The 17,534-nt window shown below is 40.4% G+C and overlaps 1 protein-coding gene across 3 annotated transcripts in view; it reads right to left on the bottom strand.

The window, feature by feature from the left end:
• Positions 1 to 17,534, bottom strand: part of LOC128696230 (insulin receptor-like) — a 442,718-nt gene that overhangs the window by 94,408 nt on the left and 330,776 nt on the right. For all 3 annotated transcript variants that reach the window (XM_070092553.1, XM_070092554.1, XM_070092555.1), the window contains 2 exons: positions 7,923 to 8,094; positions 5,996 to 6,132 (listed from right to left, as the gene is read on the bottom strand). In XM_070092553.1, the coding sequence (XP_069948654.1) occupies positions 5,996 to 6,132; positions 7,923 to 8,094 (309 nt within the window). The remainder of the gene's footprint in view (positions 1 to 5,995; positions 6,133 to 7,922; positions 8,095 to 17,534) is intronic.

Here is a 17,534-nt window from a genome sequence, read left to right as displayed (position 1 = left end):
ATTCTCTCAACCATAACACCCTTATGTAGCTGCCTGGGCATACTCTCAACCATAACAACTTTATGTAGCTGCCAGGGCATACTCTCAACCTTTATGTATAACAACTTTATGTAGCTGCCAGGGCATACTCTCAACCATAACACCCTTATGTAGCTGCCACGGCATACTCTCAACCCTTATGTATAACACCCTTTATGTAGCTTCCTGGGCATACTCTCAACCTTATGTATAACTCTCAACTTTATGTAGCTGCCAGGGCATACTCTCAACCATAACACCCTTATGTAGCTGCCAGGGCATACTCTCAACCATAACACCCTTATGTAGCTGCCACGGCATACTCTCAACCATAACACCCTTATGTAGCTGCCTGGGCATACTCTCAACCATAACAACTTTATGTAGCTGCCAGGGCATACTCTCAACCATAACAACTTTATGTAGCTGCCAGGGCATACTCTCAACCATAACACCCTTATGTAGCTGCCACGGCATACTCTCAACCATAACACCCTTATGTAGCTGCCAGGGCATACTCTCAACCATAACACCCTTATGTAGCTGCCACGGCATACTCTCAACCATAACACCCTTATGTAGCTGCCACGGCATACTCTCAACCATAACACCCTTATGTAGCTGCCACGGCATACTCTCAACCATAACACCCTTATGTAGCTGCCACGGCATACTCTCAACCATAACACCCTTATGTAGCTGCCAGGGCATACTCTCAACCATAACACCCTTATGTAGCTGCCTGGGCATACTCTCAACCATAACAACCTGCAAGGGATGCTAATCTTCCCGAAGTTTCCCACGAACGACGATACTGATGGGCAGGGTATGTTTTCTGATGGGCGAAAAGTGCAGAACAGGTCAGGAGAACACTGGGGGTGGCACCGCCACTAAATCCTTACGTGGCCTCCGTACATTTATTTACTTATTTATTTATTATATTTTGGACATGATACATAGTTGTATATAAGAAATACAGTGGTTGAGTGTACATGCCAGAAGCCCCTTGTATACAGAGCATTGTGGGCAGCTTAAAATTAACTTAAGATTAACTATGCAATGATATATTCAGTGGTAAAAATCCCAGTAAACAAATTACAACATGAAGTGCAAATGAGTAATTCAGGTAAAAGGCTTTATAGTTGTACAAATTTGTAGCACATTAGATGAGTTACTGAGCATTCAAGAGAATGCAGTGTTGTATTAGGTAACGTAATTACAAAAAACATAGTTTGATAGGGTCACATTTATGAGATACAGTTAATCAGTATTTATTTAGTTGTGGGTGAGTAAGTGATTTTTAAGAAAAGTTTTGAATTGATAAACAGACAGTGTTTCTTTTATATTCACAGGTAATGAATTCCAGATTTTTGGGCCTTTTATGTGCATTGAGTTTTTACATAGTGTGAGATGGACACGAGGAACATCTTGTGTTATGTGTCTTGGTCATGTGTTCTGTTGAGGTTGGTAAGGAGATGTTTGAGGGGAGGGTTAATATCAGAGTTAAGTGTTCTATGTATGTAGTAGGCACAAAAATAAGTATGGATGTTTTGTATTGTGAGTAGGTTTTGAGTTTTGAATATTGGTGGAGTGTGCTGTCTGTAGTGGGAATTTGTTATCATTCTGACTGCAGCCTTTTGTTGGGTAATTAATGGTCTGAGATGGTTAATTGTTGTTGATCCCCATGCACAAATTCCATAGGTGAGATAGGGGTAAATAAGAGAGTGCTAAGGGCCAGGAGGGCTGACTGTGGAACATAGTACCGTATCTTCGATAGTATGCCTACGGTCTTGGAAATTTTCTTGGAAATTTGTTGTACATGTGTATGAAATTTGAGTCTATTATCAAGGTGGATTCCTAAGAATTTTCCCTCTGTTAGCTTTGTGATAGGTGATCCGTTTATCATTATGTTAAGAGGGACATCTGTAGCTCTGTTACCAAACTGAATGAAGTAGGTTTTGTCAGTATTGAAAGTTTGTTAGTCTCATCCAGGTAGATATTTTCTGTAATTCGGTACTTACAGTATTGGCTAGTGTGACTGGGCTCGGGTGAGAGAAGACATATGTAGTGTCATCTGAGAATAGTGAGGGTTTTGATCAGTTGCGATGCATTTGGTAGATCGTTTATGTAAATGAGAAAGAGAAGAGGGCCAAGGACACTTCCCTGTGGGACACCAACTGTAATTCTCTGTGTGGAAGAGTTTGTTCAATTTGTGTACACATATTGGCTTCTGTTGCTAAGGTACGACTTTAGATAGTTGAGGGAGTGCCCTCTTATACCTCGCTATTTTGAGAACTGTGGAGAAGGTAGAGGATTTGATGAATTTATTAATAAAGAGTGTTGCAATGATTGTCAACAGCACTTGCGAGGCTTTTATGTATATAAAGGATGGTAAGGTATTTAAATCTCCTGGCTTGTTTTTTTAGTGTGTTGATAATAAGGGAGACTTCTGTTGGGTTAGTCGGAGCTAGGAATAGTGTGTTTGGGTAGTTGCCAGTGAGGTAGTCATTGGGTAGGGTATTTGAGTTTGGGATTTTATTGGCAAGGTTTTTTTTACTATGGTGGAGAAGAAAACATTGAGTCTGTTTGCTGTTTCAATTGGTGGGAGTTGGGGTTCATCTGGTTTTGTTAGTTCAATTGAGCTATTTCCTGGTATCTTTTTTGTTCCTAGAATTTCAGATAGGGTTTTCCAGGTCTTTTTTATATCACCTTTTAAGTTGGATAATCTGTTCTCATAATACAATTTTTTAGCCCTTCTTATCAGGCTGGTTAGGATTGACGATAACGTTTTGTTTGGTCTCTGGTTATGTGACCCATTCTGTACTGTATAAGTGCTTTGTATTTATGGATTTGAGGATGCTGGGTGTTAGCCAGGGACTGTTCAGTCTCTTAGCTGTCATCTGTTTGTTTTTATAGGGCAGTGCTTGTTGTAAAGGTATTGGGTCTTTTTTTTAGAAAATTATTAATACATTCGTCAGTATCTGTATAGGGTTCTAGCTCAGTGTGCCAGTCAATGTTTGTCATTGCTGTTGTGAAGTTATTAATGGCTGCCTCATTATGAGGTCTGAAGGTTACTTTAGTAGTGTCTTGGGATAATTTACCTAGATTAGTTATGAGAAAGGTAGGGTAGTGGTCTGTGGTATTATCTGTGATTATGCCTGATTTTAATGGGGGTATGGTGTTGGTCCAGATGTGGTCTAGTAGGGAAACACTAGTCTCTGTAACTCTTGTAGGCTTTGTTACTGTTGGTAGCAACATGCAGTTACTCATAGTATTTGTGAATTCAGTAACGTGTGGGTCCTGGTCTTGTAGGAGATTTATACTGAAATCACCTGAGAGTAGTAAGTGATCTTTGTTCATGTGTGCATCAGTTATACTTCCTAGGTTGTCACTAAAATGGCTAATGTTTGATTGTGGTACTCTCTAGATGTTTATCACTGTGAGAGGTTTTTGTAGGTATTTGGATTTGGATTTAGCTATTATATATTCCCCATGTTCATTCCTTGTGTAAGTATTAGTGATACATTCTAGTTGGTCTGAGTAGTATATGGCTGTGCCACCCCCTTGTTGATCTGGCCTACAGTTGTGTATGGCTGTGTAACCAGGAATGGCATAGACATCTGTACTATCAGGCTTTAGCCAGGTTTCAGTTAGTGTAATGATGGACATATTGGCATGTAAGGAATTTAGTAATGCTAGGAGGTCATCATAATGCTTGCTTAAAGATCTGATATTGTAGTTAAAGATAGTTATGTTGTTGTTGGCACTGAGAAGTGCCTTTGATTGTTCTGCAGTGTAGTAATTACAGTAACTGTTTGATTCATTTAAGTCATTAAATAAGAGGTTGGTATCAGGATCAATGCTTGTTATTATAAGATTTGTAGTGAATCTATAGTTAGAATTAAGTATAAAACAAAGTAAATAGTCTTAAGCTAAAAAATAGCACCTGAATTATTTTAACAAAGGTAAATATAAGAACTAAGGTAGTTCTTTAAAGCTAAAATAAAGGAGACAATATAAAAGGGACTAAAATAAGTTGTGGTAAACAAATAAAGTGGTAAACAAATAAAGTGGTAAACAAATAAAGTGGTAAACAAATAAAGTGGTAAACAAATAAAGTGGTAAACAAATAAAGTGGTAAACAAATAAAGGAGCTTGGGAATATAATATTAAAATAATGAACCATTACACTTCAGCACCTGAGAATAGCACCTTGATTATTTTAACAATTGTGAATATATAAACTAAGGTTGTTATTTAAAGCTAAAAAAAGGAGAAATTATACATTGGATTAAACAGTGAGTAATCCATTAATTTTGTACAGCACTGTTGTTATTTGTTAATAATAGGACACATGTACAATTACTGCAATATTTTACTGTTGCAACATTTCGTTCTCCAGGAACTTTGTTAAGCTGTTGCAACGTTCCACTCTCCAGGAACTTTGTTAAGTTGTTGCAACGTTCCAATTTCCAGGAACTTTGTTAAGCTGTTGCAACGTTCCACTCTCAAGGAACTTTGTTAAGCTGTTGCAACATTCCACTCTCAAGGAACTTTTTTAAGCTGTTGCAACGTTCCAATTTCCAGGAACTTTGTTAAGTTGTTGCAACGTTCCACTCTCAAGGAACTTTGTTAAGCTGTTGCAACGTTCCAATTTCCAGGAACTTTGTTAAGCTCTTGCAACGTTCCACTCTCAAGGAACTTCGTTAAGCTGTTGCAACGTTCTACTCTCCAGGAACTTTTTTAAGCTGTTGCAACGTTCTACTCTCCAGGAACTTTGTTAAGTTGTTGCAACGTTCCACTCTCAAGGAACTTTTTTAAGTTGTTGCAACGTTCCAGTTTCCAGGAACTTTGTTAAGCTGTTGCAACGTTCTACTCTCCAGGAACTTTTTTAAGTTGTTGCAACGTTCCAGTTTCCAGGAACTTTGTTAAGTTAACCTACTGAACTGCTAATGCTTTCACATCTCACTTTGTTATCTATATACACTCAGTGTCTATGTATTGTTTGTATTTCCTTGGCAAAGCTCCTGAAGAGCGAAACGTTGCATCAGTAAAATGTTGCATTAGTTGCACAAGTGTCCCTTTGTCTAACATAATGTTGGTAATTCTACCAACATTGTTATTTGTCTTTTATTAAGGAATAGTTGGCGCACCAGGGTATTAAAGGTCTTTTTGGGTTGCATCCTGGGATACCATCTAGAAACAAAGAAGCAACAAGGAAATATACTTTAAGAAAACCCAAGTGGAACAACACTTGTCACCTTGGAAACTGACCTCTTAAAAAAACGTAGGGAACGAAGGGCCCCTCATGAACAAGTGTTTTTTTCGGTGTTAAATGTTTTCGTTAGCTTCAAACTGAATCACTGCTCATTATGTTCCACCCACCGGCAGGTGGAACAATATTCCACCCACCGGCAGGTGGAACAATATTCCACCCACCGGGCAGGTGGAACAATATTCCACCCACCGGGCAGGTGGAACAATATTCCACCCACCGGGCAGGTGGAACAATATTCCACCCAACGGGCAGGTGGAACAATATTCCATCCACCGGGCAGGTGGAACAATATTCCATCCACCGGGCAGGTGGAACAATATTCCATCCACCGGGCAGGTGGAACAATATTCCACCCACCGGGCAGGTGGAACAATATTCCACCCAACGGGCAGGTGGAACAATATTCCACCCACCGGCAGGTGGAACAATATTCCACCCAACGGGCAGGTGGAACAATATTCCACCCAACGGGCAGGTGGAACAATCTTCCACCCAACTTGCAGGTGGAACAATATTCCACCCAACGGGCAGGTGGAACAATAGCTCAACTGAAAGGCAACGAGAACATAGAACACCGAGAACCGGTGGTGTGGATGGGGGAGGGGGAGGGGGAGGGGGGGGAGGGGGAGGGGGAGGGGGGGAGGGGGAGGGGGAGGGGGGGGGGGGGAGGGGGAGGGGGGTGTCCTGACGTATTAGTACCTGATAGGGAAAAGCACCACGTGTGACTATTTCCCACATGAGGACGCCGTAACTCCAGACGTCCGAGCGGGAGGAATAGCGTCCATAATGCAGCGACTCCGGCGCCATCCATCGTACCGGCAGGAACTCCTGACCCTCTGGGGGAAGAAATCACTGAGTCAGCTAGACTGTCTCTCTCATTAGGATACCGTAAACACAGCAGCAGTTATACAAGACATTGTACACCACACACTGGTTAAATGGTTCACATAAAAATAAAAATGATTGTGTCCCTGTAAAGTTACACCAGGACAGTGAGACACCAAACATTATACCTGCCCTTAACATATATTATACCTGCCCTTAACATATATTATACCTGCCCTTAACATATATTATACCTGCCCTTAACATATATTATACCTGCCCTTAACATATATTATACCTGCCCTTAACATATATTATACCTGCCCTTAACATATATTATACCTGCCCTTAACATATATTATACCTGCCCTTAACATATATTATACCTGCCCTTAACATATATTATACCTGCCCTTAACATATATTATACCTGCACTTAACATATATTATACCTGCCCTTAACATATATTATACCTGCCCTTAACATATATTATACCTGCCCTTAACATATATTATACCTGCCCTTAACATATATTATACCTGCCCTTAACATATATTATACCTGCCCTTAACATATATTATACCTGCCCTTAACATATATTAAACCTGCCTGCCCTTAACATATATTATACCTGCCCTTAACATATATTATACCTGCCCTTAACATATATTATACCTGCCCTTAACATATATTATACCTGCCCTTAACATATATTATACCTGCCCTTAACATATATTATACCTGCCCTTAACATATATTATACCTGCCCTTAACATATATTATACCTGCCCTTAACATATATTATACCTGCCCTTAACATATATTATACCTGCCCTTAACATATATTATACCTGCCCTTAACATATATTATACCTGCACTTAACATATATTATACCTGCCCTTAACATATATTATACCTGCCCTTAACATATATTATACTTGTTCTTAACATATATTATACTTGTTCTTAACATATATTATACCTGCCCTTAACATATATTATACCTGCATATATTATACTTAACATATATTATACCTGCCCTTAACATATATTATACCTGCCCTTAACATATATTATACTTGTTCTTAACATATATTATACCTGCACTTAACATATATTATACCTGCCCTTAACATATATTATACCTGCCCTTAACATATATTATACTTGTTCTTAACATATATTATACCTGCCCTTAACATATATTATACCTGCCCTTAACATATATTATACTTGTTCTTAACATATATTATACCTGCCCTTAACATATATTATACTTGTTCTTAACATATATTATACCTGCACTTAACATATATTATACCTGCCCTTAACATATATTATACCTGCCCTTAACATATATTATACCTACCCTTAACATATATTATACCTGCACTTAACATATATTATACCTGCCCTTAACATGTATTATACCTGCCCTTAACATATATTATACCTACCCTTAACATATATTATACCTGCCCTTAACATATATTATACCTGCCCTTAACATATATTATACCTACCCTTAACATATATTATACCTGCCCTTAACATATATAATACGTCCCCTTTAGACTAACTTGATATAGAACAAAAAAATAACTCTTATTAAAGTAATAATGTGATTAATAATTCAACATTTATTATTATTATTATTATTATTATTATTATTATTATTATTATTATTATTATTATTATTATTATTTAATTCTTCTTCTTCTCATTATTATTCACAGAAAGGCCTAAACCTGGTGGGATGATTCATTTTTGCTTGTGCCATTAAGAAGAGTGGGACTCACGTTTTCTATAGTAGTCAGTGTTGAGGTACCTGGTGAAGCCAAAGTCACCAATCTTGAGAGTGAGGTTAACATCCAGCATACAGTTGCGTGCTGCCAGGTCTCTGTGCACCAACTTCTTGCCTGCCAGATACGCCATTCCATCTGCAGCCTCCACTGCCATCTCAACCATTTTCTGAACGTAAACACACACACACCTTTATTTATATATATATATATATATATATATATATATATATATATATATATATATATATATATATATATATATATATATATATATATATATATATATATATATATATATATATATATATATATTATTACATAATATGGTACAGAAGATTTAAGAGATACATTGTTGATATAAAGGTGGCATATACGGTACATGTTGTTACGTGTGTATCACCGATTATAAGGCGAAAATCTCATCCAGCTCCTCAGAGCTGGGGCATGTGCCCAAAATACAGCAGACATTACCCCTTTGAACAGCCGCACTGAGCCGCTGGAACAGGAAACTAGCTGCCCTGGGATCCCTAGTTACCCTGATGAGTCTTTTTCCCAGCTCCTTAAGGAATTTAGATGCACTCTTTCCCCACGAGCCAAGGGTCTCTGAGCCTATGGGAACAAACATATAATGATGGGCAAGTTCTCCATATTTTCTAGATTTTTGGGACTCCCTGAGGCTGGCAGCTGCTCCTCCTTCTTCCCTGGTGTATTGGAGATAGGTATCAGCCAAGGTAGATGCACATGTATAGTCCCACACCACCTGCTTCCCATCTGTCCAGGCTTGAAGGGTGATACCATCTGGACGCTTCTGGCTGCCATCAGATCTGCATAGTTGGGGTGGCTCCCTTACTGCTGGGCATCCAGCTGTTGTGAGGCTCCTCTTGATAATGTTATTAACCTCCTCATGTCTTGCAATCTTTCCCTCGAATTTACGGCACACAAGACCATGGTACCCGAATCGGTCTGCTGGTTCACTGCCACAAATACACCTGTGTTCCGCGAGAATAGGGGCGGCAAGTCGAAGGGTAACACCGATGCGGATGGTCTGTGGGTCGAGACGTGTGCCAAGGCTGGAGTTGGGAACAGCCAACAGAAAGTCCCCAGCATGAGGGACTCTCACTGCCAGGAGGCGGGCTCTATCCTTCCCTGACACACTCTGAAGCATTGTTGAGGCTATATTTTCCACTATTGGACCATCCCAGTGCGATTGTTTGTAGTTGTTGGTGGGAGCAGGTCTGGTTTCTGAGCCCGTTAGATTATCCCAGATCATTGCTCCGTCAATAAATTTTTGGTCCTGGACTCCAATCTTGTCCCTAAGATGTTCAGGGAGAATCGCTGCTACAAGCTCTCTGGATGCAATACACGAGGACAGAAAAGCAGGTAACGCAATCTGTGATGACTTGCGGACACCAATGCCTCCTAGTCTGACTGGAAGTGTAGCTTGGTTCCACTGCCCGTCTTCTAGAGTAAGGTTAAGTACTTTCGTAAAAATCTGCCTCAGAATACTGTCATTCGTGCAGTATAGGGTTATCATATGAAGGTGCACATCTTAGGAAATATGTCAACCTGGGCAGACTCAAGCACTTTGTGAGATGGTACAAGGCATCGTGGGTGTCCAGATTGCCTATTCGTTGTTCCATTCTCCTTAACTCTTCCAATTTCTTCCTGAGAATTGTGTCAATGGCATTGCTTCCCAGAGGTGCTCCTAGCAAGACACTATTTGTGGGGGCAATGACTGCTGCTCCTGGTAGTTTTGATCTCACTGCATTTATCACTTGTTGACTGACTGAGATGATTTCACATTTGGATGGATTCAGGATGAGACCCATTTCCTGTCCCCGTGTCATTACCTGTATAAGGTCATGTAGGAGGGACTCTTTTGTACCTGCTAGTGTGCCATCATCCAGGAACCAGATGTTTAGCTCGCTGGTCAGTCTGACTGTGATTTCCCTAACTGCTATACAGAAGAGAAATGGTGCAAGAGGATCTCCTTGTTGGACACCCTCCGATGATGTAATTTCATGCTCTCCAAAGAGAAGCATTGATTCCTTGCTATACCCAGCTGAAACAAAAGGGAAGAGACCAGGGAAATGTTCTTGTACTGCTGCTAATACCACGTCTCTTTTCAGGAGATTGAACGCATTCTTGAAATCTAATTTTACCACTGCATTGTCCTCAGGCAGATTGTTGATATACGCCCTTGTTGCATGAACCGCTGCTTCACTTCCTTGAGAGACCCCAAAGCCAAGCTGGTTTGGTTGAAGCATCATGGCTGCCTGTGCACGAATACTTCGGACAGCAGCTTTGGATACGAGGCGGCGTAAGGTGTTGCCTACTGCAATTGGCCGAATTCCTCCATCCTTCTTTTTAAGTGCACAAAGTGTTGCACCAAAAAAGAAAGGTCTAATTTCATCAGGAATCAGACCAGCCAAGGAATTGTTGACGAACCTTGTGATCTCTGAAAGCAGTGTCTCTGCAATTTCCCCAATAACTGGATTAACCATTTCCTTTAAATGCTGTGGCCTTATTCCAGTGTAACCCCCAGCAGAGCCAGATGGGAACGACATTATTGCTTTGTAAATGTCTGAGTCTTCCACTATCAATGGTTCCATAGTGGGGACAGAGGTTTTGGAACTGTTGGTGCCACTGGTTTCCCTGGCAGGGTGCTTTCCTCTAAGTGCTTCAGCCGTGTCAGCATCCCTGGGAGCAACTGTATCTTCACTGGTAATAATTCTGATTGCCCCCACTGTGCTGCCCTCTTCAATTTTCTTGCTCACCTGGACTCTGACTTTTTCACTGTCAGTAGAGTGAGTGGGGGTTCTGCCTCTCCCTTTTTTGTGTTGACGGGGCAGGCGAATGAGGTTATCAACTCTAGGAAAATCTCTTAAGGATTTAATTATCATTGAGGCTAGCCTCTTTCCCCTTCTTTCCGGCACAGCTAAGCAGACATTGCCAAAAAGTAGCAAGTTGTGCCATGCCTTGATGGTTGGTGGAGCATTTAAGATAGTGGAACCATCGTTTACTTTTTTCAGGAGGTCTGTAAGTTTCCCAGCTGCGTGTGGACGGGCTGCTTTGGGAATATGTGCGAGTGTCCTCGTACCTGTTGCTTTAATTGCTTCCAAGAGATTGTCTGATGAGATGAAATCTGTTGGAGAGGGTTCAGGTGCCTGAGGTGGCTCTGGATATATATATATATATATATATATATATATATATATATATATATATATATATATATATATATATATATATATATATATATATATATATATATATATATATATATATATGTCGTGCCGAATAGGCAGAACTTGTGATCTTGGCTTAAATAGCAACGCTCATCTTGCCATATAGGACAAGCGAAAATTTGTGTATGTAATAATTTTGCCAAAATCATTCTGAACCTATCGAAAAAAAATATATTTCACTGTGTTTGTTTGGTATTAAATTATTGTAAACAAATCTAAAATATATTTAGTTGGGTTAGGCTAAAATAAATTGCTCTTGTTATAATAAGGTTAGGTAAGTTTTCTAAGATTCTTTTGGTGCAAAATTAAATTTTTTTACATTAACATTAATGAAAAAAATATATCTTTAAACGTATAAGAGAAAATTTCAGAAAGGGCTTAATTTTAAATGAGTTCTTGCTAATTGACCAGTTTTACATAATCGGCATGTCAAATTGGACTTTGCCAATGCTTTCAACTCAGTCAGAAGGGATGCTGCTCTCCAAGCAGTTTATAGAAACTTCCCTTCCCTGTATCCCTTCATAGAATCGTGTTATAGTGTGACTTCCAAACTATTGTTTGGGGACCATGAAATTGACTCGTGTGAGGACGTGCAACAGGGGGACCCTCTCGCCCCCTTTCTATTTTGTTTGGTCATCAAGGAAGTCACGGAGGCACTCTCCAGCGAGCTCAATATCTGGTTCCTGAACGACGGTACCCTAGCTGGCACAACAGAATCTCTCCCGGAGGACATCAGTAAAATTAAAGACATGGGAGAACGCCTGGGCCTTTCTTTAAACCCCACCAAATGTGAAATAGTTTCTACCAATCAACAGATGATCCAGAATATTAGTGCCGTTTTACCAGGAGCACGAGCCATTGATCCAGCCAATAGCACTCTCCTCGGTGCTCCTCTTGGGTCCAATGCCATCGATCTGATCCTAGGAAAAAAAGTCTCAGACCTCCGGACGATGGAAAGCAGGATGAAAGACATTGACACACGCGATGCCTTCTACCTACTCACCAGGTGCCTGTCAACCCCAAAACTTACCTATTTTCTGAGATGCTCCCCAGCCTTCAGTAGTCCAAAACTCAAGGAATATGACTCTCTCCTGAAGGCCATGCTAGAGAGTGTATTGAATCTTTCCCTTGACGATGGACAGTGGTTGCAAGCCTCACTTCCGGTCAGGCTTGGAGGGCTAGGAGTACGCAGATCCTCCCAGATTGCTCTACCAGCTTTCTTATCCTCTTCCATTGCATCAAACGAGTTGATAAGACAAATTCTTCCTGACACCCTCAGTGACTCAGCAGGAATAGAAAACCCTAGCTATGTCAGTGCCATCACCGAATGGGAGACTCTTGCTGCTCCAGCACCAAACCCTAGTGCAGCACTGGCTCACAAACAGTCAAGCTGGGATAGCAAAATTGCTGAAAAGGTGCTTGGCAACATGCTCAGGGCTGCAACATCAGATAGGGAGATTGCCCGTCTCCAGGCTGTGAGTGCACCTCACTCCGGGGACTTCCTCCAAACAGTTCCCATATCGGCAATGGGAACGCGACTCGACCCTAAGACCCTCCGTATTGCAGTGGCTCTGCGCCTTGCTGCCCCAGTTCACACAGAATATATGTGTATTTGCGGCGAAGTGCAAGCAGATCAATACGGTCTACATGGTCTTAACTGTTCCAAAACCAAGGGCTGGCATGCAAGACACAATGAGGTCAACGACATCATTAAGAGAACCCTTGCTACAGCTGGATGCCCTGCCGAGAGGGAGCCACGATCACTTGCAGCAAACAATACCCACAACTCAGCAAACCGCCCCGACGGGATCACCATCTATCCTTGGAAGAATGGCAAGCTCTTAGCATGGGACTATACCTGTGTGTCCACACTGGCTGACACCTATATCCATCACAGTGTGGGGCGACAGGGAGGAGCTGCTGACCACAGGGAGGAGTACAAGATCAGCAAGTACAGGGACATTAGCCAACAGTATCAATTTGTCCCAGTGGGATCAGAGACCTTGGGATCATGGGGAAAAATGCCACACGTTTCCTTAAAGAATTGGGTTCCAGACTCATCGACACCACCAGGGACCCAAGGGCAGCCACTTTCATGTTCCAGCGCCTCAGCATCGCCATCCAGAGGGGAAATGCTTGCTGCATACTTGGCTCACGTCCAGCCTCGGAGGAGCTGGAGGAAATTCATCATCTTTGATACTTTGTGCCATTGTATTCATGTTTATGTTTTTTCCTGCAAATGTATTTTGTTTATTAATAAATGTTCACATAGAATAAAAAATATATAGGGGTGGTAGGAGAAGAAAATATTCAAACAGCTCCGGGGAGAACCTTGAGTTTTCTCTGAGGTACGTTTATTGTCTTCTCTGAGGATGAGGGTCCCCATTCCAGCTATAGAGGTGGTACTTCCCTATATATATTATATATATATATATATATATATATATATATATTATATATATATAATATTATATATATTATATATATATATATATATATATATATATATATATATATATATATATATATATATATATATATATATATATATATATATATATATATATATATATATATATATATATATACACAAAACAACCACGGGGAAGTAGAATGACAGCTCTAGGCCTTTCGTGTTGGAATCAACACATTATCAGGAGCTTGCAAAATTGAAGAAAGGAGGAGGTCCAAGCAAGTAAGTGAGGGAAGGAGAGAGGAGAGAGGGAGAGAGAGGGAGAGAAGGATACTGGAAGTGCCCCCAGGCACACCAGCGCTCACAGCCAGTAGGATGAATATTATAGCATTAAAATAAAAAATCCCACAAGCATTGATATTGCAATAGCCTGCACAATATTAACATGGTAATAATAAAAAATTTGGCCACACCCTGCTATGATATCAGTCACTTTGCATACATAAATATATTGTGAGTGATACAGAAGTCACTGGCAATTATGAGGTAGCCACCCGCGGGACAACGTGTCCATTTAAAGGGGAGACTTCTAAAAGTTATGTAAACGAAATGAGGCTCATTAAAATAAACTCATTTAAAGAGGAAGGCATCTGTAATAACAATGAACATGGCCTGGGTTATTCAACCCACTTAATTCTGAGGAAAACTCTGGCTCAATCTTCACAAACTGCAAGAAAAATAGGCCATAATTCCTCGAAGTTGCACTACATTTAAGACAGTCTAATGCATTCATATAAGAGCCCAATTTTAGACTGTGTACTATTGCCTCAACTGAAAATACATCTAATATGAACACCCCGTCACTGATATTATATAATGAATTCCTATCATGCTTAATAATTGCAGTATATAGGAAGGCCACCAATGTGTGCTCATACATTCACTACTATTCCAACAATGGAACTAGAGTTAAAAGTAGTGTATTTCTTACTGTGTTTCTGAGAGCCTATAGAGTGTGCAGTCTGGAGTTCCTAGATGAAGAAATTAGAAAAATATTTGACACTGCATGAAATTGTGGTATCCTAATGTGTTTGTGGAATCTGCCTTGCTGGCAGCTAAGAAAACTTATTATAGAACAGAACCTAGGATAACACCTCAGACCAAGTATGTGTTGGTCCTCTTATACAACGAGAATTTATCTATCCTGCTGAATACTCTTAGAAAATTTAATATACAAGTTCTATATAAAAATTCATGGACTGTTAGCAGCATGCTGATAAAGAATTCACCCCAACAACTTGTTGGTGGTAGCTACAGAGTTGATTTCAATGGTTACAGTCTCTCCTATTTGGGACAAACGGGAAAACTATTAGAGGTTAGAATTTCCCAACACTGTTCCTCGATATTTATAGCAAAGGAGTCGAACACGATATTCAAGCATATTAGAGCTTGTAATAACCTAGCAAACTGGTGGGAAGCAAGAGTCATCTACCCTTGTTCCTCTTGGTATGAAAGGAATATTGTACAATCGGTAATTACTAAGCATGATAGGCATTCATTGTACATTATCAGTGAGAGGTTGTTCAAATTAGATGCATTTTTAGTTGAGGCAATAGTACACAGTCTAAAACTGGGCGCTTATACAAATGTAGACTGTCTTAAATGTAGTACCACACTGAGCAATTATTTCCTATTTTTCCTGCAGTTTGTGAAGGTTGAACCAGAGTTTGCCTCAGAATTATTTATTTTATTATTATTATCACACTGGCCGACTCCCACCAAGGCAGGGTGGCCCGAAAAAGAAAAACTTTCACCATCATTCACTCCATCACTGTCTTGCCAGAAGGGTGCTTTACACTACAGTTTTTAAACTGCAACATTAACACCCCTCCTTCAGAGTGCAGGCACTGTACTTCCCATCTCCAGGACTCAAGTCCGGCCTGCCGGTTTCCCTGAACCCCTTCATAAATGTTACTTTGCTCACACTCCAACAGCACGTCAAGTATTAAAAACCATTTGTCTCCATTCACTCCTATCAAACACGCTCACGCATGCCTGCTGGAAGTCCAAGCCCCTCGCACACAAAACCTCCTTTACCCCCTCCCTCCAACCTTTCCTAGGCCGACCCCTACCCCGCCTTCCTTCCACTACAGACTGATACACTCTTGAAGTTATTCTGTTTCGCTCCATTCTCTCCACATGTCCGAACCACCTCAACAACCCTTCCTCAGCCCTCTGGACAACAGTTTTGGTAATCCCGCACCTCCTCCTAACTTCCAAACTACGAATTCTCTGCATTATATTCACACCACACATTGCTCTCAGACATGACATCTCCACTGCCTCCAGCCTTCTCCTCGCTGCAACATTCGTCACCCATGCTTCACACCCATATAAGAGCGTTGGTAAAACTATACTCTCATACATTCCCCTCTTTGCCTCCAAGGACAAAGTTCTTTGTCTCCACAGACTCCTAAGTGCACCACTCACCCTTTTCCCCTCATCAATTCTATGATTCACCTCATCTTTCATAGACCCATCCGCTGACACGTCCACTCCCAAATATCTGAATACATTCACCTCCTCCATACTCTCTCCCTCCAATCTGATATCCAATCTTTCATCACCTAATCTTTTTGTTATCCTCATAACCTTACTCTTTCCTGTATTCACTTTCAATTTTCTTCTTTTGCACACCCTACCAAATTCATCCACCAATCTCTGCAACTTCTCTTCAGAATCTCCCAAGAGCACAGTGTCATCAGCAAAGAGCAACTGTGACAACTCCCACTTTATGTGTGATTCTTTATCTTTTAATTCCACGCCTCTTATCAAGACCCTCGCATTTACTTCTCTTACAACCCCTTCTATAAATATATTAAACAACCACGGTGACATCACACATCCTTGTCTAAGGCCTACTTTTACTGGGAAATAATTTCCCTCTTTCCTACATACTCTAACTTGAGCCTCACTATCCTCGTAAAAACTCTTCACTGCTTTCAGTAACCTACCTCCTACACCATTCACCTGCAACATCTGCCACATTGCCCCCCTATCCACCCTGTCATACGCCTTTTCCAAATCCATAAATGCCACAAAGACCTCTTTAGACTTATCTAAATACTGTTCACTTATATGTTTCACTGTAAACATCTGGTCCACACACCCCCTACCTTTCCTAAAGCCTCCTTGTTCATCTGCTATCCTATTCTCCGTCTTACTCTTAATTCTTTCAATAATAACTCTACCATACACTTTACCAGGTATACTCAACAGACTTATCCCCCTATAATTTTTGCACTCTCTTTTATCCCCTTTGCCTTTATACAAAGGCACTATACATGCTCTCTGCCAATCCCTAGGTACCTTACCCTCTTCCATACATTTATTAAATAATTGCACCAACCACTCCAAAACTATATCCCCACCTGCTTTTAACATTTCTATCTTTATCCCATCAATCCCGGCTGCCTTACCCTCTTTCATTTTACCTACTGCCTCACAAACTTCCCCCACACTCACAACTGGCTCTTCCTCACTCCTACAAGATGTTGTTCCTCCTTGCCCTATACACGAAATCACAGCTTCCCTATCTTCATCAACATTTAACAATTCCTCAAAATATTCCCTCCATCTTCCCAATACCTCTAACTCTCCATTTAATAACTCTCCTCTCCTATTTTTAACTGACAAATCCATTTGTTCTCTAGGCTTTCTTAACTTGTTAATCTCACTCCAAATCTTTTTCTTATTTTCAACAAAATTTGTTGATAACATCTCACCCACTCTCTCATTTGCTCTCTTTTTACATTGCTTCACCACTCTCTTAACCTCTCTCTTTTTCTCCATATACTCTTCCCTCCTTGCATCACTTCTACTTTGTAAAAACTTCTCATAGAATTATGTGGGTTGAATAACCCCGGCCATGTTCATTGTTATTAC

Source organism: Cherax quadricarinatus, chromosome 39, assembly GCF_038502225.1.
Source record: "Cherax quadricarinatus isolate ZL_2023a chromosome 39, ASM3850222v1, whole genome shotgun sequence".
Taxonomy (NCBI): domain Eukaryota; kingdom Metazoa; phylum Arthropoda; class Malacostraca; order Decapoda; family Parastacidae; genus Cherax; species Cherax quadricarinatus.
Note: the sequence above shows the minus strand (reverse complement) of the source record. Positions and strands in the feature narration are given on the sequence as shown.